Source organism: Antechinus flavipes, chromosome 4 (assembly GCF_016432865.1).
Source record: "Antechinus flavipes isolate AdamAnt ecotype Samford, QLD, Australia chromosome 4, AdamAnt_v2, whole genome shotgun sequence".
In the NCBI taxonomy this organism is placed as follows: domain Eukaryota; kingdom Metazoa; phylum Chordata; class Mammalia; order Dasyuromorphia; family Dasyuridae; genus Antechinus; species Antechinus flavipes.
In genome coordinates, this window is record NC_067401.1 from 132,959,093 (window position 1) to 132,983,292 (window position 24,200).

Genomic DNA, 24,200 nt, shown 5'->3' on the forward strand with positions numbered 1-24,200 from the left:
AAATTAATAAATGGTCAAAGGATATGAGCAGGTAGTTTTCATATGAAGTATTCAAAGCTATCTATAGTCATATGAAGAAATACTCTAAATAACTACTGATTAGAGAAATGCAAATTAAAACAACTCTGAACTACCACCCTAGGTCTATCAAGTTGGCTAATAATGACAAAATTTAAATGCTGTTGGAGTGGGTGTGGGAAAATTGTGAAACTAATGCATTGTGGTGGAGTTGTGAACTGATTCAACCATTCTGAAGTACAATTTGGGTTGGTTTGTTTGAGGGTTTTTTGGGTTTGGGGGAGTTTTTAGTGAGCCATTTGGAATTAAGTGACTTATCCAGGTTCACATAGCTACTAAGTGTTAAGAATCCAATTTGAAATCAGGTCCTCCTGGATCTAGGGCTGGTATTCTATCACTGTACCAGCTAGCTGCTTCTTGAAAAACAATTTGGAATTATGCCCAAAGGACTATAAAACTATGCATATGATTTGATCCAGCAATGCCACTACTAGGCCTGTATCTTAAACAGATAAAAAAACAAAAAAGAAAAGAACCAATATGTACCAAAAAATACCTATAGGTATTGGTACCATTGGTGCCAATGGTGGCAAAAAATTGAAAATTGAAGGAATGTCCATCAATTAGGGAATGACTAAACAAGGTGAAGTATATAAATGTAATGGAATGTGATTGTGCTGTAAGAAATTATGAAGGTGCTCTCAAAAAGCCTGGAAAGAATTACATAAACTGATGCTAAGTGAAATGAGCAAACTGGGAAAATATTATACACAGGAACAATATTGTATGATGATCAACTGTGAATAACTTAGCTATACTCAAAATATAGTGATCAAATCAATTCTGAAGGACTTAAATGATTTTTAAAAATGCTATTTATCTCCAGAGAAAGAAATAATGAAGTCAGAATACAGATTGAAGCAAACTTTTTTAAACTTTGGGTTTTTTTTTTTTTGAGGTTTGGTGGTTTGTTTATTTTTTGTTGTTGGTTTTTTTTTTTGGTCTATGTTTTCTTTATGATTATATTCAATATGTAATGATGTATATTCAATATGATTAATATGGGATTAATACAGAAGTATTTGCATAACTATTTGTATAACCTATATCAAATTGCTTGAAAGAGAAGAGAATTTAGAACTCAATTTTTTTAAATTGAGTGTTAAAATTCTTTTAACATATAATTGAGGGAAAATTTTATATACTTTTTAATTTTTATTTTTACTATGAATCTAATCATCAAAAAAGAAATAAAAATGAAAAATGGGATTTGATATGAAATCTTATTAAACAAATAGTAACAAAAATTGCCCTGATTGTGCTTATCCCTTCCTAAATATCTAAGTCCTTCTTCATATTTTTTCTTCTCTAAATGGAATATCCCTCACCCTCTCAACCTATCAACCTACCAAAATGTATTATGCACACTTTAAGGAAGAACTAGAATGTAATCTGCCTTCTCTACAAAGCTGTCCTATCAATTCTAGTCCAAATCATCCCTCCCTCTTCTGAACGTCTAGCCACTCATTTCCTTAGTCATCTCTTCAGGTATACAGGCATCCTCTCATCTCCCTTACTAGATACAATCCACTTCTATTTGACAAATGTTTGTTAATTGTTTATTGTTAAGATGTTTTGGAAACAAGGATGAACTAAAATAGAATTCCCTATTCTTGTCATTGGAGTGGATAAGACATGTGTATAAATTAGCTTAATCAAAACAGAATGTGATCAGTTTAGAGAAGTCTAACATGCTATCATGTAGTAATTAGCATCTACATAGAACTTTTAGATTTACATAGAAATTTTTTTTTAATTTGATCATCACAACCCTAGAAGGGAGGTGCTGAGGCAAATTAAGGGACTTGCTCAAGAATGCAATGGAAGATTTGAATTCACATCTCCCTAACTCAAGGTCCAACTTTCTATCCACTTAGCCTTGTAAATGCCTTGAAAAATCAAATGAGTTGAAATTTTTTCTATCACTCCTTGGGTTTCAAAGCTTTAACATCTCTCTGATTTTATTCGACATTCTGGCTCAATTTTTCACAGGCTTTCTTTGGTCTTATCTTCATGAAGGATCAATACTAGGGTGTTCTTTTTTTGGTGTACTCTTTTCTCACAGGCAGGTACTGACAAGCTTAAGAAGCTGAAATATGTTGGAATAATAAACTGTGTGAATGCTTGCTACCAGTCTTCCTTCCCTGCAGAAACTCTTTCTGTTGTTCTCATGAAATGCACTGAGTAGCTATAAATTTAATACGAAAATCTAATTAGCAATGGAAGAGAGATGCCAAATATCCAAACTTGATTTTCAAGATATTTCCAAGAACTTCCTGGTTGGGAAGTTTGGAACAAAGTTTCTCCAGAAAGAAATTTGAGGCAACCAGACTAACCCCAGTGTTCTTATGTAATATACAGAGATTGCTCTGATAGTATGGCAAGCAGGCTAGAGGCAGCTTCAGGAATGCTACAGGATCAGACACCACCTCTAAAGTCTAAGACTATCTTTGTGACACTAGGCAAGTCACCTAAATTTCCAGCCACAATTTATTCATCTGAAAAATGGAGATAATTATAGGTCTAGTACCTCTTTCCACAGAACCCATAGCAAAGTTCAAATGAAACAAAGTAGTTTGCAACCTTTTAAATGTTATGTAGATGTCACCCATTGTGATTATATTCACAAATTGGTGTTGGAGAAAGGACACAAAACTGGGAGTTAAGACTGTTTTTAATCCAGGATTCACCATTTATGAACTATATGATCTTAGACTATTAGATGGCACAGAGAAAGGAAAACCTGAGTTTCTCCTGCCTCAGAAACTTACAAGATAAAGCATTTAATTTCTTTTTTCTCTGTTTCCTTACCCATAAAATGGACATAATAATACCAACTACTCCCACAGCTATTGTGAAGATCAAATGATACAATATTTGCCAAGTATTTTGCAAAACTGAAAGTGCTATATAGATACCATCTTTTATTGTTATTATTTCAGATCTGCAGTGAGAGGGAGTTCCTGGAAGAGGGGAAAAGGGGCTGGCCTTGAAAGCAGGACAGCTGGGATTCAAATCTCACCTCTGGCAAACAATGGCTATGAGACCCTGGGACAGACCTCAGTGTTCTAGGCAGCTTTCTAAGACTGCAATTGCTGATCTGTTTTGGTGAGGGAGTTTTCTCATGCAAGAATTATGTACATCAAGCAAATCACTAGTCTTGATCCTATACCTACAGTTCATGCCCAATGACCTGAAAAACTAATGTCTTTAATTCTGGTTCAATAATAATATTAATAATAATAATAATATCAGTTATTTGTTACATAATATAATTATCTGGCAAACATTGCTCACACCATCCCTACATTGCTTCACAAGAACCCTACAAGAACCTTTCAGGCATTAGAAAATATACATATATGTCTTTTATGTGTGTGTGTATATACATACATAGCACATATACATACTTATATTTACTATGTCCCTCTTATAAGCCTCTGAAAGGCAAAGGTCCTTGAAAGGAGGTGATAGTTTGCTTTTTGTCTTAGTATTCCCAATGATTGACATGGTGCATTGTACCTAGATGATGCTTCATAAAGGATCACTGAATGGAAGATGAATATGAACAAAATATTACACAATTCCACTATCTCATAACCTGAGAAATGGAAGGGATAGAAAGAATTCAGTAGTCATCTAGACCAACCTTAGGGATTTGAGCTCATATGTTATACTCCTTAGTTTTGCTGCTGGGAGATCAACAAAATACAACACCTCGATGATGGATGAGTTAAAAGGCAAAAAAAAAAATCTCAATCTGGGATGACTTCATGTGCTCAGCAGATTTTTAAAAAAATCTTAAACTACAGAAATCATTTCAATTTAAAAGCTCCTCTACCAAAGAGATTAATCATCACCATCTTCAGGCAAAAAGTCAATAAGTTCTTACTCTTTGGAAGAAAAACTTCTCTAGAAAGAAATATATAGACACTTCTTAAGTTAGGTATTTATAACTCTTCTGAATCCTGTGTACATAATAGCTCTGAAACACTGTGAGTTATTCATTTGAAAGATTTATTAATGCCTTCAGCTTCATGAAAGAACTTTGGCACTTGAACCAGCACCTATATTGCTCACTTACAATATTGATTATTCCAATAAAGTATAATTTTTAAATTATTTTTTTCAGGCTATCACTTGGAATACTTTCTGCCATGGTTTTTGCATTTTATGGAGAAGAAAATTCTGTGTGTTTGTATGTATGTGAAATTGTCAACTTACCATTAGATCTATCACTTGCATTCCCTTTTTTTTTTTTGCTGAGAATATAGTTTTTTTTTTTTACCAGTTGCTCAATGTTCTGCAAAAGATGAAAAAGAATAATGATAGAGAGTCTTGACTGAGCTCCACCCATCTTCCATTTCAACATAATAAATGTCCTATTTATTTTAAAGGCGAAACACACACCAGGATGTATCGGATTGGTTATTAGTAATGATAATGCTAAATTGGCAAAAAGAAGCTAGCCTAGTGAGAAGACTGTAGATGGGACACACCCTCCTAGTACAGTATATAAAGGGTTGGCACAGTCTTTGGATAGCAAGCATTGCTTGAGCTGAACCTCTACTGTATCACTATGTCCCAGAGATATAGTTCCAGCAAACAATACTCTTCCTCCCGAAGTGGAGGGGGAGGAGGAGGAGGTTCATCCATCAGAATCTCAAGCAGTAGAGGCTCTGGTTATGGGGTTAGCTCTATTGGTGGAGGCTCTAGCTATGGCAGCTGCTCAAGAGGGGGCTTTGGCAGTGGATCAGTAAGGGGCTTTGGAGGAGGAGGAGGAGGCTTTGGTGCTAGCAGCAGCTTTGGGAGTAGCTTTGGTGGTGGTGGCTTTGGTGGAGGAAGCTGTGGTGGAGGAAGCTTTGGTGGGGGCGGTTTTGGTGGGGGCAGTTATGGTGGGGGAAGCTTTGGTGGGGGAAGCTATGGTGGGGGAAGCTTTGGTGGAGGAGGCTTTGGTGGAGGCATTGGGGGAGGCCTTGGGGGAGGCATTGGAGGAGGCTTTGGTGGAGGTGATGGAGGGCTCCTCACAGGCAATGAGAAGGTCACCATGCAGAACCTGAATGATCGCCTGGCCTCCTACCTGGACAAAGTGCGAAGTCTGGAAGAATCTAACTATGAGCTAGAGCAAAAGATCAAGGAATGGTATGAGAAAAATGGCAATGCCAATCAGCGAGAACCTCGTGACTACTCTCATTATTATGACCAAATCAAAGAACTTAAGGATCAGGTAAGAAACATCATTTATGCTGCTTCTGGACCAGTTTTGTACTTAATCTTTAGTAATATATATATATTAGATATACTGTAAAGCTGATCTCAGAGTCAGGAGACTCAGGTTCAAGTTTTCTTTGAAGCCTAATAGGTATATGGTCCAAGAGAAGTTATTTAATCTCTTTCAATGTCCCTAGGCAACTCTCTAAAACTTTTAAGTTTAAAAACAGGTGTTGATCTGCATTATAAAAGGGAGTTCCTCATTGGCAGCTACTTGGACCAATGAAATCATAGACCCAGTCCCAAACTCCAATCCCCTTCCCACAAAAAAAGAATTGAGATAAAGAAACCTTAAATCAAGAAACATAAGCTTGCTAATTGTTGTTGCCCATTTTATTCATGGTCATGGGAATAATTCAGTGTAATCCAAAATCAGAAAAGTTGAGAGAATATGCAATGGCAAACCATTATTGGTCATTAAGGATGACAGACTGATGAAAGCTATTGGACTTCTAATGAACTCTTGAAGAAAGCAAGTGTAATCAAAGAAATGAAGGGGAGAAATTATAAAAGGAAAAACTTAAGAACCATTGGAATGGAGGGTGGGGGTGGAATCTCAGCTAATTCTAACAGGGTGAATAATACATGTTCCAATCTCATAGAAACTTCTTCTCTCTTACATTTTCCAGAAGTATGAATTTCTTCCAATTGGAAGCAAGAGAGATGCAATTTATATCTTCCAACGATATCTAAAATTCAGACATCCTGGACAAATTCTAAATATAATTACTTAGAAATATACAGAGAGAGTAGCAAATAAGGCAGAGGTATCCTGGAGTCAGTGAAATAACATAGAGTAATAAGAACAGGTTTGATTGAGAAAAAAATAATAAATGCCTGGTCAGAAAAGGCATTCTTGAGAAGTCCTGGAAGATTCAAATTTTAGCAAACAGGTGGTACCATGCATGTTATCTCATTCTTAAATGACAAAAGTATCCCCAAACAACTCTGTAAGTTAATGGTTAAATTCAGTTCTTAAGAAGTCTTTTTCAAAAATCCATATATAGGACCTCTTTCTAAATTATTTTTCTTCTACTAGATCCTGAATCTAAGTACTGATAATGCTAATGTGCTGCTGCAAATTGACAATGCCAGGCTGGCTGCTGATGACTTCAGACTGAAGTAAGCAAAGAGAATAAGGAGCATGTGCCCCTAAAATTGTTAGACATGAATTTGGTGTGACTAATTGTTTAAGAATTAAGTTTCCAATGTCCCCCAAATGGCACATCCTGCTTAGTAAATATATATGATAACATTCAAAATTGATCATTGTTAGATCATGGTAATAACATCATTTAACATGTTTGATATCAGAAATACTTTGCAACTGACTTGTAAGTCATTTTAGATTATTTGCTGCTTTTAATCAACTATTACCATCAGCTGTATGTGAAGTATAATAAACATGCTTAAAGAGAATATGAAATCAATTGGTTACTTGGCTATGAAATGAATTCTATCAATAATCAAGTCACTACTCTATCAGTCATATCTACAAACCATTACTAATGGAATTTGGTCCTTCTTTTAGAGTAGCACAAGTTCTCTAGCATCCAGAAAAATGCTCTGTACTTTTAGGTACTTAATTAGTGAGTACTGTATGATCTGGACTGCTATAGTAAAGTATTATATTATATTATATTATATTCTGTTTCTCTGTATGTCCTACTCCTTCTCCATACAATATTCTTTTAAATAGAGTTATATTCATGATTATGTCTCTTTCAGGTATGAAAATGAAGTGACCCTGCGTCAAAGTGTGGAGGCTGATATTAATGGCCTGCGCAGAGTCCTAGATGATCTGACTTTGGCCAAATCTGACCTAGAGATGCAGCTTGAAAGCCTGAATGAGGAACTGGCCTTCCTGAAGAAGAACCATGAAGAGGTATGAAAAAATTCTGTTCTATCACAGAACCCATTTCCATAGTTTTCAGCATCATCATGAAAGCATATCATGGGCGCTCCTTCCTCCACAGGAAATGAAAGATCTTCAAAACGTGTCCACTGGAGATGTGAATGTGGAAATGAATGCTGCTCCAGGAGTAGATCTGACTGAATATCTGAACCGCATGAGAAGTGAATATGAGGCTATGGCTGAACAAAACCGCAAGGATGCTGAAGCCTGGTTCAATGAAAAGGTGAAAATAACTTATCATGCTTAAAAGATACTCACCTCACTATAAAGGTTATTATTGTCTTCTAATGATTCTTTTCTCTGCCTCCTCTCCTTTGCTTTTATGATCCTAGAGCAAGGAGCTGACCACAGAGATTGATACCAATGTTGAACAAATGTCCAGTCACAAATCTGAGATCACTGAATTGAAACGCAGCCTTCAAGCTTTGGAAATTGAACTGCAGTCACAACTGGCCCTGGTAAGTTAACAATTAACTGAGAATATGAGCTCTATGTTTCCAAAAAGGATCAATTCACTTTTCATATAATAATACTTTTCTATAAAATACAAATTTTTCTCATTCAATTTTAAGCTTTCCAATAAAATTTTGTGATTTCAAAGGTTCATCACCAAGATAGGGAATATCATCATTAGGGCATCTTAAAACAAAAGGAGTAAAATAGAAAGCATAAAGATTTAGAAATACAACCAAAACCCCACATCAGGATAGAAATTGTAAGTGATATTGGTCTGAAATTACTAAAATACTAGAACTAGGTCAGTTCACAAATTTCTTCTTGACATCCAATATCTTTTTCTTTCATGAATTTTCTATTCAGAATGAATTTTGTTGTATTCCATTTAATCAATGATGTTATCAGTTCACACCATGCATCTCTCTCCTCAGAAACAATCCTTGGAATCATCTTTGGCAGAGACAGAAGGTCGTTATTGTGTACAGCTGTCACAAATCCAGGCTCAGATCACTGCCCTGGAAGAGCAGTTACAGCAGATCAGGGCTGAAACAGAATGCCAGAATTCAGAATACCAGATGCTCCTCGACATCAAGATCCGCCTGGAGAATGAAATTCAGACCTACCGCAGCCTGCTAGAGGAAGGAGGGTGAGTGAAAGAAATCTCACTGTTGGAAATTTTCCTGCCTGACAATTTTCTAGGCAGGGGAGCTTCTCCCAATTTTTGAGAAGCAAAGAATTGTTAAAGGAGGAATACATAGCTCTGTCTGAAAAGTTGAGTTCATCTGCCTGATTTGGGCCAAGGAATGATCATGAACATCATGACTCTCTGTCTGTCTATTTCTGTCTCTGTCAGTCTCTGTCTCTGTTTCCATTGGTCTCTGTCTCTGTCTTTGTTTCTCTCTGTCTCTATATCTCTGTCTGTCCATCTCTCTCTCTCTCTCTCTCTCTCTCTCTCTCTCTCTCTCTCTCTCTCTTCTCCCTATTTTGCCCAGGTTAAAAATACATTGACCATTCATGTGCTCCATTCCAATACTGACAGACATGAGGTCTTTCACTTGCTCTGTTTTTCCCACCTGGCATAATTTGTCCCTCTATAAAGCAATCTGGGAGCTTTCTGCCCCCAAGGATTAATTATATGGGTACCATCTTTAATGATGACATCCAATCCACCTTAATCCTACTGAAGTTCAGAATTCCCAAAATCAAGTGATCCACCAATCTCAATCTCCCCCAGGAGGAGGGACTATGGACATGTATCATCACACATGGCCAATTATCTCTGTTCAAACTATTTAGTTTCTCTGTCTAAAAAAAATCTGGGAGGGAGGCTACACATTTTATAATGTTTGTGGATAACTTATCATTAAAATTTGTCTCCCTTTTTATTTTTCCAGTAGCTCATCTGGAGGTGGTGGCCGTGGAGGAGGCTCTGGTGGTGGATATGGAGGAAGCTCTGGTGGTGGAGGATATGGAGGAAGCTCTGGTGGTGGAGGATATGGCGGAAGCTCTGGAGGTGGAGGATATGGCGGAAGCTCTGGAGGTGGAGGATATGGTGGTGGAAGCTCTGGTGGCAGTGGAGGATTCAAAAGTTCTGGATCCAGAGGAGGTTCAAGTGGAGGACAACAAGGAGGAAGCACTGGATCTGGTGGAGAATCTTCATCTAAAAGCGGCTCAGGAACAAGGTCAGCAGAATATTACTTGGGTAATCAGAAACTATTTTAATTTTCTTGTAGGTTTTGATTATGGACCCTTTTTTTATTCAAGATTTTTAATAAGAACCAATTGAACAATTACGTATCTGTTGTTTGAGAATCATCCTGGCTAAGATAGGAAAAGCTCCTCTTGGGCTGTCTATATGATGAGGACTGTTTTAGAAAAACTTAAGAAGGCCATCGAATGTTAAAGGTTTGTGACCTGTGTTGGTGTAGGCAAGACCAACACCAACAAAACCACAGACCTTGAATATTGACATGGTAGGGAATAATTCAAAAGTGAAATTTTGAATAAAATTCAAGAAGAGCCATTGCTGTTAGGCTCTTTTTTCCCCACAATTTCCTTTAGATTAGAAATGGAATTTGTATATCTACATTAAGGTATTTTAGTTAATAAATATTCCTTTCAAGGACCAAATTACAATTTCTTTGATGATAGCAGAGTATTTCAGTTGATAATTTCAGTCATTGTTTTTTTTTTTTGTTGTTCAAGTGCAGCTTTGGGGGCCTCTTAAAGTCTTCTCAATTTCTTAAAGAGGAGTACTCTTCATTATACAGTAGAAATACCAACACTAGTAATTTTTCACTTACAGATTCTAATAAAAGCCATGTGATCAAGACTATCGTTGAGGAGGTAGCCCCTGATGGTAGAGTTCTTTCATCCAGAGTGGAATCAGAGACCAAGAAGCACTATTATTAGTGGTACTGACACGGATGCATCTTTTTCAGTAGACCACAACAGATCACAACATATCCGGGCAAAGAAAATCTCCATCAATCCTAATGGTCTTAGACACCTTCTCTCTCTTTAAACATAAGGTGTCTAAAAGGTTTCTCATGGTTTCTTTCCTATTCCTTTTCACTTTACCAGAGAGTATTCTTTAAGGAAACAATTCATATAGAATCTCTCTATTTCTGTTTACTGCAATACTTCAATAAACTTTCTTACTGATGCAAACAATGTAATTGTGCACGTGTTATCTTTATCTTTTGAATGAGATATTAATACCCTTACCAGGAAAAGTCATCATATGAGTCAAAGTAAGATCTTAGAGAAACCATCCAGTCCAACTTAGTCATTCCTTCTCTGTAGGGAAGGAAACTAAGGCTCAGAGAAAGGAAATGGCTTCTCCAAAGCTCACACAAGTGCAACATTCCAAGTTTGGGATTTGACCCCATGCCATCTGATTCTAAATCCAGGGTTTTTTCGACCTTTGAGCCTCTGTGTGTTTGGAAGTTGTTTATACAAAATTTCCTTCAAAGTCTTTTCCCCTAGTTCAAACTAGTGTCCTAAGAATTATAAAGCAGTTTACCAAAGATAGTACCCACACATTGCCAATTTCAAGAGTACTTTCCTCCATAAAGGTAGAGAGTGTGTATCTTCTTTTAATTCTCTGGGATCCAATTACATGGTTTCCAAAAATCCAAAGTAATTGGAATTATAATATCAGAAAGATATTTGGGAATTGTTCATCTATCTCCTCCTATTCTGTAGTCAAAAATGTGAATTCCTCCTTACATCCATATTCAATTGTATACAGAAATACATATTATCCTGCATGGAAAAAGGAAGATGAAAGGATAAAAGAAGCCTATGGGAGGGTGGATTTGAGGAGGGTATAGGCAGAAGCAAAATACTTTTGAAAATGGACAGGTAAAAGCAGAGGAGGTAGGGGAGCATTATAGGGGAGCATTACTGTTACCAAGTACTTGTAGGTCAGTTTCTTTCCTTCCATCTGTGTGCTGAAGAAGAATGTTTTCCCATTGTTGATGAATTTATATCTCATTCTAGGTATTCCAGATTTGGGAATTAAAATGTATCATTCAACCCAAGGGTCATTAAGTTCCAGGGAAATTAGGTGATTAAGAATAGACATTCTCCATCTATAGACTTTGGAATCTATAAATTTGGATCAAAATAGATAAATAGATAGAGATACACACAAATGCACATAGATAAGTATGTGTGTGAAAGTATCTTCATTTCAACAGAAGTGGATTCCTTTATAATTGTATGCATTTTATTGCATGCATTTTAAAAACATAATTCTAAAAAGGGGTTCATAGACTTTACCTAATAGTCCAAGGGATCTATGACACAAAAGGTTAAGAAACCTTGATTTAGAGGAAAACTAGACAAATACTTGTTTAAGTATTCACCAAGGTCGGGGTGAAAGTGAGTCAGGATCCTGGGTCAAATTGTGGTGTGAAGGAGAAAGTGTCAGGCTAATCAAGGGAATTTCCCTGAAGAGTATGGAGGGAGAAGAGAGTATAAGTGATATCCAGTGACATCCAGATGAAATTCATCTAGAATGCTCATTATGCTTTGGAATTACTAGACACATCTAAAATAAATAGCAGTTGATAACACTAGCAATTTCACAATGGAATTGAAAGAGAAGCAGGTAATGGATGGCAAGGGGGTTGTGGTCTCTTTAGATCAAGCCAGCCCAAGTATAATGATAAGTAACAGGTTATAGAAAGAGTGAGAAAAGGAGAGAGGAGAGAAACTAAATGTGGATGAGCAGCCATGTTGCTATGACACCCACCCTCTGTGGTCCTCGGTCTTTCCTGACCTCACCCCAGCACAGTTTCTTTATTATAGAAAAGCACAGTGTAATTGAAGAACATTAGACTTGACATCAGCACAGATCTTATTTTTTCTGTTTTGTGACTCATTAATCATGGACAAATCCAATACTATCCTTATCTCTGTGGGGTAATGAGATTCAAATAAGATTATGTATTAAAAGAACTTTACAAATAATATAACAGCATAAAATTGCAATTTTTCTTAGTGAAAGGACATGTTTATTTTTTATGTGTTTTTATTTTCAAAACATATGCAAGGATAATTTTTCAACATTGATCCTTGAAAAATCTTGTGTTCAATTTTTCCTCCCTTTTTGCCTCCTACCCCCCTATATGGCAATCCAACATATGTTAAACATGATAAAAATATATGTTAAATCCGATAGATGTGTACATACTTATACAATTATCTTGCTGCACAAAAAAAAAAATCAGATCAAAAGTTTAAAAAATGAGAAAGAAAATAAAATTCAAGCAAACTACAACAAGAAGAGTGAAAATGTTATGTTGTGATCCTCCTTCAGTTCTCACAGTCTTCTCTCTGGAAGCAGATGACTCCTATCATTACAAAACCATTGGAATTGGCCTGAATCATCTCATTGTTGGAAAAAGCCACATCTATCAGAATTGATCATGTTATAATCTTCCTGTTGCCATGTGCAATGATCTGCTGGATCTGCTCATTTCACTTAGCATCAGTTCATATAAGTCTTTCCAGGCCTCTCTGAAATCATCCTGCTAATCATTTCTTACAGAATAATAATATTCCATAACATTCATATGTCATAACTTGTTCAGTCATTTTCCAACTGATGGGCATACTCAGATTCCAGTTTCTTGCCACTACAAATAGGGCTATCACAAACAGTTTTGCATATTGGGTCCCTTTCCCTCCTTTAAGATCTAAGAGATAAACTATTATATGTTCTTCTAACTTGCTTATAATATCATTCTTTATGTTTAAATCATGAACACATTTCGATCTTACCTTGGTATACAGTGTTAGGTTTGGGTCAATACCTACTTTTTGCCATAATAATTTCTAATTCCAGCAGTTTTTGCCAAATAGTGACTTCTTATCTCAAAAGTTGAGGTGTTTGGATTTGTCAAACACTAGATTACTATAGGTATTGACTATTTTGTCTTGTGAACCTAACCTATTTGACTGATCTACTATTTTATTTCTTAGCCAGTACCAAATAGTTTTGATGACTGCTGCTTTATAATATAGTTTTAGGTCTGGCATAGCTAGGTAACCTTCATTTGCATTTTTTTCATTAATTCCCTTGAAATTCTTGACCTTTTGTTCTTCCAGATGAACTTTGTTATTATTTTTTCTAGATCTGTAAAATAATTTCCTGGGAATTTGATTGACATGGTATTAAATAAGTAGATTAATTTAGATAGTATTGTCATTTTTATTGTACTTGCTCAGCCTACCTTTGAGCACTTAATACTTTTCCAATTCATGAGATCTGATTTTATTTGTGTGGAAAGTGTTTTGTAGTTGTATTCACATAGTTCCTGACTTTGCCTTGGAAGATAGACTGCCAAATATTTTATGCTATTGAAATTATTTTTAATGGAATTTTATTTTGTATCTCTTGCTGCTGGACTTTGTTGGTAATATATAAAAACGCTAATGATTTATGTGGATTTATTTTGTATCCTGTAACTTTGCTAAAGTTGTGGATTATTTCTCATATTTTTTTAGTTGATTCTCTAGGGTTCAAGCATACCATCATATCATCTGCAATGAGTGATAATTTGGTTTCCTCATTATTAACTCTAATTCCTTTCATGTCTTTTTCTTCTCTTATTGCCAAAGCTAACATTTATAATACAATATTGAATAGTAATGGTGAGAGTGGACAACCTTCTTTCATCCCTGATCTTAATTAGAATGGTTCTAGTTTGTCCCCATTATATATGATGCTTGCTGATGGTTTAAAAAAGAGGCTATTAATCACTTTAAGAAAAACTCCATTTATTCCTAGTGTTGCATTTATTCAAATGCTTTTTCAGCACCTATTGAAATAATCATATGATTTTTGTTAGTTTGGTTATTAATAAAGTCAATTATGCTAATAGTTTTCCTGATATTGAACCAATCCTGCATTCCTAGTATAAATCCTACTTGGTTATGATGTTTTTATCTTGGAGATGACTTTCTGTAATCTCTTTGCTAATATTTTATTTAAGATTTTTCATCAATATTCATTAGGGAAATTGGTCTATAATTTTCTTTTTCTGTTTTCATCCTATCTGATTTAGGTATCAGCACCATATTTGCATCATAAAAGGAATTTGGTAGAACTCTTTTCTCTATTTTTTCAAATAGTTTGCATAGTATTGGAATTATTGTTCTTTAAATGTTTGGTAGAATTCACATGTAAATCCATCTGGCCCTGGAAATTTTTTCTTAGGGAGTTGATTAATAACTTGTTCTATTTCTTTTTCTAAAATGGATCAATTTAAGTAATTTATTTCCTCTTTCTTTAATCTGGGCAATCAAAATTTTTGTAGGTATTCCTCCATTTCATTTAAATTATCAAATTTAATAGAGAACTGACTCAAATTTATAAAAAATCAAGCCATTCTCCAATTGATAAATGGTCAAAGGATATGAACAGACAATTTTCAGATGAAGAAATTGAAACTATTACCACTCACATGAAAGAGTGTTCCAAATCACTATTGATCAGAGAAATGCAAATTAAGACGACTCTGAGATATCACTACACACCTGTCAGATTGGCTAAGATGACAGGAAAAAACAATGATGAATGTTGGAGGGGATGCGGGAAAACGGGGACATTGATGCATTGTTGGTGGAGTTGTGAACGAATCCAGCCATTCTGGAGAGCGATCTGGAATTATGCCCAAAAAGTTATCAAACTGTGCATACCCTTTGATCCAGCAGTGTTTCTATTGGGCTTATACCCCAAAGAAATACTAAAGAAGGGAAAGGGACCTGTATGTGCCAAAATGTTTGTGGCAGCCCTGTTTGTAGTGGCTAGAAACTGGAAAATGAATGGATGCCCATCAATTGGAGAATGGCTGGGTAAATTGTGGTATATGAATGTTATGGAATATTATTGCTCTGTAAGGAATGACCAGCAGGATGAATACAGAGAGGCTTGGAGAGACCTACATGGACTGATGCTAAGTGAGATGAGCAGAACCAGGAGATCATTATACACTTCGACAACGATATTGTATGAGGATGTATTCTGATGGAAGTGGATTTCTCTGACAAAGAGACTTAACTGAGTTTCATTGGAGAAATGATGGACAGAAACAGCTACACCCAAAGAAGGAATACTGGGAAATGAATGTGAACTATTTGCATTTTTGATTTTCTTCCTGAGTTATTTTTACCTTCTGAATCCAATTCTCCCTGTGCAACAAGAGAACTGTTCGGTTCTGCAAATATGTATTGTATCTAGGATATACTGCAACATGTTTAGCATATATAGGACTGCTTGCCATCCTGGGGGGGGGGGGAGGGAGGGAGGGGAAAAAACGAAACATAAGTGATTGCAAGGGATAATGTCGTGTAGAAATTATCCTGGCATGGATTCTGTCAATGCGAAGTTATTATTAAATAAAATAAAATTTATTAAAAAAAAAAAGAAAAGAAAAAATACATATTCAAATAAAAAAAATTATCAAATTTATCAAAATAGTTGGGCAAAATAATTCCTAATTATTACTCTAATTTCCTCTTCCTTGGTGAAAAGTTCTCCCTTTTCATTTTTGAGACTAACAATTTGATTTTCTTCTTTCCTTTTTCTAATCAAATGAACTAAAGGTTTTCTATTTTGATGGGTTTTTTTTTCATAAAACCAACTCTTAGTTTTATTTATTCATTCAATATTTTTCTTACTTTCAATTTTATTAATCTCCCCTTTTATTTTCAGAATTTCAAATATGGCATTTAATTGGGGGGGTTTAAGTTGTTCTTTTTCTGTCTTTTTTAGTTGTAAGTCTAATTCATTGATCTTCTCTTTCTCTATTTTAAGAAAGAAAGCATCTAGAGATATAAAATTTCCCCTTTAGATGCATCTCATAAATTTTGGTATGCTGTCTCATTATTGTCATTCTCTTGTATGAAATTATTGATTGTTTCTATGATTTATTGTTTCACTTATTTATTCTTTAGATTATTTAATTTCCTATTAATTTTTGGTTTATTTTCCCCTAGCCTTTTATTGAATGTAATTTTCATTGCATCATAATCTGAAAAAAACCTCATTTACTATTTCTGCCTTTCTGGATTTGATTTTGAGGTTTTGTGTCTTAATACACAGTCAGTTTTTGTATAGGTTCCACCAATCACACAGAAAAAAAGTATACTTCTTTCTGTCTTCATTCAATTTTCTCCAAAGATCTATCATATCTAAGTTTTCTAATATTCTATTTACTTCCTTAAGTTTTTCTTATTTATTTTGGGGTTTGATTTATCTGGTCTGAGAGAGCAAGACTGAGATACCCCACTAGAATGGTTTTGCTGTCTATTTCTTCTTGCAGCTCTCTTAACTTCTCTTCTAAGAATTTGAATGTTATTCAATTCTTTTGTATTGATGTTGCTTTATTATGTATAGTGCCCTTTTGCAAGATAGTTTCCTTCCTCATCTCTTTTAATTACATCTATTTTTGCTTTTGCTTAATCTGAGATCAGGATCACTTTGCCTGCTTTTTTTTTTTTTTTTTTTTTTTACTTCACCTAAAGCTCATAGATTTTGCTCTAGCCTTTCACCTTCACTCTGTGTGTATCACTCTAAATGTGTTTCTTGTAAGCAACATATTGTGGGATTCTGGCTTTTAATCCAGTCTGCTATCTGCTTCTGTCCCATCTCTGTATGGACTATTCACATTCACAGTTAAAATGATTAATTCTGCCATCTCTTTTCCCTTCTCTTCTCCCAAGTATTTTGCTTTTGACCACCACCTCCCTCAAACAGCCCTTCCCCTTTACAACCCCTCCTACTTTCTTATACCTTTCCCCTACTACTTCTGTTTTCTCTTCTAGTAGTCTCTCCCTTTTCTTTCCCCTTTCCCATCCCACTTCCATATAAGGTGAGAGAAGTTTCTCTGTGAAACCAAAAATGTTTGATATTCTCTCTTTGAGCCAAATCTGAGGAGAGTAAGATACACACAATGTCCATCCCCCTCCCTTCTTTCCCTCAATTAAAACAGGTCTTCTTTGCCTCTTTATGAGATATAATTTTCTCATTTCACCTCCATTTTCCTCTTTTCCAGTACGAATCATTTTCTACCTCTAGTTTCTTTTTCATATTATCACAATAAAATCAAATTATACCCACACTCTAAGTATACCAATAACAGAGATACAGTTGTCAAGAATTATTTCCTTTTTACCTTTTTATAATTCTCTTGAGTTCTCTATTTGAAGATCAATTTTTTTTGTTCAGTTCAGTTCATCAATCAAGAAATAAATGAAACTCACCTATATCATTGAATGTCCATCTTCTTCCCAGAAAGATAATGCTCAATGTAGTTGCTTCTTGGCTGCAATCCAAATTCTTCGGCCTTTTGGAATATCAAATTGCAGGCCCTTTGATTCCTTAAGGTGGAAGCTTCTAGGTCCTGGATAATTTTGATTGTGGCTCCTTAATATTTGAATTGTTTCTTTCTGGCTCCTTGCAATATTTTTTCATTGATCCAATAATGATAAAATTTAGTTACAATATTCCTTGGAATTTTCATTTTGGGATCTCTTTCAGGAAGTGATTGGTGAATTCTTTCAGTGGCGATTTTACCTTCTGGTTCTAGGACATCAGGGCAATTTTCCTTAATGATTTCCTTAAAGATGATGACTAGGCTCATTTATTTCATCATGATTTTCAGGAAGTTCAATAATCCTTAGATTGTCTCTCCTAGATCTTTTTTTCCATATCAATTGTTTTTCCAATGACGTATTTTACATTTTCTTCTATTTTTTCACTTTTTTTGTTTTGTTTGCCTGATTCTTGGATTTCTTACTGAGTCATTCATTTCCATTTATTTGATTCTAATTTTTAATGAATTATTTTCTTCAGTCAGCTTTTTAAAATCTCCTTTTGTACTTGTCCAATTGAATATTTAAATGAGTTGTTCTGTTAATTGCATTTTTTTCCCACTTAACAAATTCTGTTTTTCAGTGAATGGGTTTCTTTTTCCTATCCATTTTGTAACGAGTTATATGCCTTTTCCATTTCATCAAATCTATTTGTCGGAAGTTATATACTTTTCCCATTCCATCATATTTATTTTAAGGAGTTTTCTTCAAATAATTTTTTGTTTTCCTTTTCCACACTCTCTTGCAAAGATATCATTTCCTTTTCCCATTTTTCTTCTGTCTTTTAAGATCTTTTTTGAATTCTTCCAAGAAAGCTTTGTGAAATGGGGACAAAACTCATATCACTCTTTGGGGCTTCATCTGGAGCTGATTTGCCTTTAGGAATCTCAGGATTTGAGGTTTGTTCTTCTCTCTTTCCATAAAAGCTGTGTATGTTCAGAGTTCTTTTTGCTTTTTTGCTCATTTTTTAAAGGTTGAGGTCTGCTTTTAAGGCAAAGAGCAGCAGCTACTTTAATTTGCCCTGGAGCCAGTGTTTCTGACTGACTTCTGTTGCTCAGTAAGCATGGCCAAGTCCCAAGTTCTGAGATTTAGGGACTTAAAAATTGCTTCTTGTATACGCTTTGAGTGTTTTACAGCAAATCTGCTGAACTACTGGCAACCAAGATAGAGTAGCCTAAGAACCTTGATTTCCTGGTAGGGGGATACTACAACACCCTGGCTCCCTGCCCCAGCTCCTTGCCCCGGGGCTCCCTGCACTTTAATCTGGTCTCATTTGCCTCTCCTCTTGTCCAATTGAAACAGACCTTTTCTGAAGTTCTTCCAAAATATCTTCTGGAAATTGGTTTTACTCCAAATATTTGTGGGTTCTGTCACTCCAAAACCAGTTCAGAGGATTAATCTGCTGCTGATTTGAAGGAAGCTCAGAGGAAGTCACTCAGAAATGCTCCACTCTCTTGGCTCCACCCCCTGAAGGGATATGTTTATGAGGAACATGGGGTCAATATTCAGATCTAGAAAAGCCATTTGGGGCAACTGAGGTGGGTCAGAGTGCTAGGGTTAGAGTTGGGAAGACTCGAGTTCAAATCTTGTAAGAAACACTTATTATTATTGTCAGAGACACTTATTAATTGCTTGTGACTTTAAGGATTTCACTTAGTTTCCCTCATTCTCAGTTTCTTCATCTGTAAAACAAGAATAATAGTATCAGCTACCTCATAAAGTTTTTGTGAAGATCAAATTATATATGTACAGTATTTTTGCCAATTTAGAAGCATCATATAAATGACAGATGAGTAAACTAGGGCACAGAGAACTTAAGTGACACTTTCAGGGTCACACAGCTAATAAGTATCTAAAGTTGTATTCACACAGCATCATGACTTGTGCCATTCCAGAACCTACACAGTATATACCAGAAGAGAAGAATGATATTAAAAGTAGAATCAAATCCTACCTCAGACATGTATCACTCATGTAACCCTAGAAAAATCATATAACTTCTCCCAACCTCAGTTTCCTCTTCTGTCATTGGTCTCAGTCTTTGTATACCTTCCAAATGTAAAACTATGATCCCATGATGTCATAGGTAGCCTAAAAATGCCAATATGAGTTCTAGCACCTATATGAAGCTCTGGATTTTAAATCAGGAAAAGTCAATGGATTCAGATCCTACTTCAGGTACTAGCAGTTTAATCTTGGACAGCTCATTTTAACCAAAATGAGAAGATTGGATTTTGCTGTAATAAAAATTTAACAAGAACATACATTGAGGCAATTCTACATGCAAGATACCTCCATTTATGACAAAGACTCCAAGCAAAAGGACAGTTCCTTTTTTTAATCCTTGAGGAGAATAGAACAAAAAACTGAACATCATATAATTGAGGGCAACATGATTAGTTACAGAGTTCAGATGTGGTAAACAAGGTGATGGTTTGGAAGTTTGGTAATGGGGGCTGGCAACAACCTTCCCTTCCGAGAGTGCAGGCGCAAGGTCACAAACCACACATCCTTAAATGATAGCTTGGTCACATAAAGAAATTAGACTTGTCTCCCTTATTTTCACATACACCTGTCAAGATCAGTTAAATTCTATGAAGCAAATACAGATCGGTGATAAGTAGAGAGCTAGATTCTTCAATGTAATTGGTCAGATGAATCCTGAAGGAACTTCAAAGATAAAAAATCATGACTTACTCAACTAAAGAATAAAAGCAGTTACAGGACAAAAATCAATTAATTGTAAACAGGATCAATAAATAAATGATAGAGAATTAGTCTTTCTTTTTTTGGAGACAATCAGCATTAAGTGACTTGCCTAGGATCACACAGCTAATCATTGTCTGAGAACAGATTTGGATTCTGTACTTGGTTCCAGGGACTACTGCATTACCTAGTTGCTGTGACATATGATCAATCTTAATCTTCTCAATTCTGTCCTTTGAGATAGATAGATAGATATGCATAGATAATTAGATATATGGATTACTTATCTACATACTAATCCTATATGATCTTTAATATAATCATTATCAACATTGGTATGTGCTAATTTTACCCAAGTGGTTACAAAAGTCATATATAAATATACTGAATAATTAAATTTAAATTGTATGCAAAAAACAGTGCAAATTAAATGAATTGTTTTTATCATAATAAAAACATAATTGTACTTCAGGGCATGCACCACAAATAGGTGTCAATCCCACATTAAATAATAAATCTAAGCAAAATTTATTTTTCCTACGAAATAATGATATTCTATAAGTCACTATCCTCTAAGGAAACTAATTGCACTGAAATTCTTTTCTTCAAAACAAATTTGAAGAAGTTTCCAATTTTAATTTGAACTAATCAACAGACATATTTTGATCCCACAAACTCTTATATCAGTGCTTTTTTTTCATAGTATTTTGAGATATTTCAAAAATCACATATAATGCATGAATGTATGACTATAAACAGGCAGATGACAAACTTGAGCACTCATCCATGTTGGAGATATTTCATATAGTTGTAGCTTATAGCAATGGAGAGATGCTAAAGTATTACAACTACAAGATTTAGTATAAAAAAATAAATTAAAGAATTTGCTTTGATTAAAGAGATTCACTATGCAAGGAAGAAGCAGGCTTTGACTGCTATCATAGCATCAGTCTTGGTCCTCCATGCCTAAGTAATCCAAGAGTACAGAATAACTTAATTTATGTATAATAGGATAAAATATTCCTAGTTCTATTTTATTTGAGGTAAAAAGACTAGAAGCAGCCAAGTGTATGACAGAATGATGCAACTAGGCTCAGAATTAACCAGATGGAAGTAATTCTTGTATGGGAAACTAAATCAAGAGGCTTTTCCAAGATCATACTCCCAATTATTTTCCAAGAACAAAGATCCAGTGGTCATCACAGATCTCACTCTCACTGAACCACTGACATTTTTCTGAAGTGTTGAAACATTGGCTCAAGGACAACAACTTTGAGAAAGAAGTTCAAAAGAAAATTCACAGTCCCAAAGGGATATACCTTTAAACACCAGTTTCACTAATCATAATAGGACTAGAAACAATGGTTTTCAACACTTTCAAGTTGTTGCAGTAAACTAGCTACCAAACAAAAAAAGGCATCAGACTTTCTAAAAACACACAAACAAAAAATTTTTTTTACATAACTTTATTTTCTATTATTTCTCTTTCTCAATAAAGCTTAAAAATCAGCCTGATGAAAAATGCAATTATTATTGTTTAACATCATAATTTTCAAAACCATAAAGTAGTACATAAATAACTTATGTACTGTAAACAATTTAATTTCCCCCACCTCTTATTTAAGGAATATTTGTAATGGAGGAGGTTTCACTAAATCTCTCACAGGGCTAATAATAATTTACAAACTTGCTGAAGCTGGCAGATTTATAAATAAAGAGATTTATAGAAAGTCTTTCTCTCATTCCTATTTTCCAAAAAGCAATCAATTATTATTTTTCTCTTTTTAAAATATGCTCAATTAAATATTTCCTAGGTTTCAAAATCATGACAGTAATGCCTAATAATTTAATAAATTCACATTACTCAAATTAAAAAATCTCCAATGATTTTTACTTTAATAATTTATCTTAATAATGATAAATTTTAATTTCTTATGCAAGTTTCCTAGGATTTGTAAGAAAATTTAGAAGTATAATAATAGTACTTCCTATTTCATAAATTTAAAAGATGAAATAAAACAGTATTAACTGAAATATATTAAATTAGTAAGTTTACATATTACTTTTACATAGAAAAGTATTCATACTATTACAAATGACTTTTAAATTAAAAATCATCATAGATTAGGAAAGGAATTAGTATGAAGTACATTCCCATTTCATTAAAGGCCCAATTAGCAAAAAGCTTTATATATATACACACACACACACACGCACACACATATATGCCAAATGAAATCACATAAAACAAATAAGGTTTTACTAGATTAAATTCATTGTTAGGTTAACTCAAAATATGCTGGTTAAACATTATAAGCCACTATTGTTAAAAATAACTTACTCTAATTGCAAAGCTGATAACATTTTAGAATTCCATTACACAGAGGACATCATAAAAAGATATTTGCTACATCAAATCCACAGGAAAAATAGTATATATTTACTACCCATTACATTGCAAAATAAAAAGTTTCTAATAATTTATATCATTTTATAAACAATCCTATCAATATCAATTTAATCTATTGCCCCAAAGAATTCAAATTTTAAAAGAATTGATTAATCTGCCAATATTTCTAATACAATGGATTATCAAATAAACATTAGGCACTATCTTTATTCATATCACAAATTGATGAAATGAGGTAACTTATTTTAAGATCATATAACTAACAAATTTCTAGATCAATGCATCTTCCCAACACTTTGTCTTAAAGCTAAATAATACAACATATTCTGACTAACCCTGTGTCTTTTTAGGAGACACATTTCACTTAAAAGGAGATTAGAATAAAACCATTCACACCTACATCTATTTTCCAAGTGATATCACATAGAATCCCAATTTATAATTTCAATTATAATGAATCCTCTCACATTTTTCTGTAATTCCCCTAGATTAAGAAAAGTACTATTCACCAGCAAATTACAGGAAAAAAAAAAGATTATGAGCATCAGCAGCAGCAACAACAAAATTCAAATACAACAAAACCATAATTAAAATCACATAAAATTTAGCAGTAGCTACTTTAAAAGACCACAGCTCTTAGAACACTATATATAAAAGAGGTAAAGAACTGGGGTTGCAGTAAAAAATATCAAACCCAGCAAAGTTAAGCATAATCTTGAATGGAAAAAAATAAAAGGATATTCAATGAATCGCCAGACTTATAGAATTTTGTTACACACACCTGAACTTAATAGAAAATTTGACATACAAGATCCAAGAGAAATAGAAGATAAATATCAAAGACTAATTACAAGGGATTCAATAAGAACAAACAATTTATTTTTTATATGTGGAAATGTAAACCATATTTTTAAGATTGTCATGAGTAAATGGTTAGTATGAAAGATTGGGGTAGAGCTAAGTATGATGTGATTCTAAAAAGCAAAACATGTAAGAAAAGGCAAAATGAGTAAGTATCTTATACAAATGAAGTGTGAGAGGGAAAACTGACACATTTGATGGAGGAGGGCTTATTTTCCTGGAACCCTACTCTAATCAGGAAAGAGGGAACTAGATAGATAGATAGATAGAGATAGATATGGTACAAAATTCTTCTAAATTAAGGAAGAAATAAGAAAGTAAGGGGATAGGAAGTAGTAAGAAGATAAGGAAGGGATTTTTAATTAGAACTTATTAATATCAGATCTGGGTTAAAAAAAGAAATATATATAAAAGGAAATAAAATCTTTTAAATGTATAAAGAAATAAAGGATATGGAAATAAGATAAGGGGATGGTATAGAAAGTTTTATAGATTAACAAGAATGGGATAAGATATGTGGATTAATGGGGATAAAGTGGATAAAGAGGGAAATTCCATAGATAGATAGATAAAAAATCTGGAAAACTATAAAAAATTTCTAAATCCAGATAGAAA

At 34.3% G+C, this 24,200-nt stretch overlaps 1 protein-coding gene across 3 annotated transcripts in view; it reads left to right on the top strand.

Moving 5' to 3' along the window:
- Nucleotides 1–4,606: 4,606 nt before the first annotated feature.
- KRT10 (keratin 10) overlaps nt 4,607–24,200 on the top strand; it is a 41,945-nt gene continuing 22,351 nt past the window's right edge. The window contains exons 1-8 of one of the 3 annotated variants that reach the window (XM_051994535.1): nt 4,609–5,305; nt 6,389–6,471; nt 7,078–7,234; nt 7,326–7,487; nt 7,597–7,722; nt 8,152–8,366; nt 9,115–9,422; nt 10,026–10,393. In XM_051994535.1, the coding sequence (XP_051850495.1) occupies nt 4,658–5,305; nt 6,389–6,471; nt 7,078–7,234; nt 7,326–7,487; nt 7,597–7,722; nt 8,152–8,366; nt 9,115–9,422; nt 10,026–10,132 (1,806 nt within the window). In that variant the 5' untranslated portion in view covers nt 4,609–4,657 and the 3' untranslated portion in view covers nt 10,133–10,393. Of the gene's footprint in view, nt 5,306–6,388; nt 6,472–7,077; nt 7,235–7,325; nt 7,488–7,596; nt 7,723–8,151; nt 8,367–9,114; nt 9,423–10,025; nt 10,394–24,200 lie in introns of those variants that run through there. The other 2 variants (XM_051994534.1, XM_051994533.1) reach the window with 2 other exon arrangements.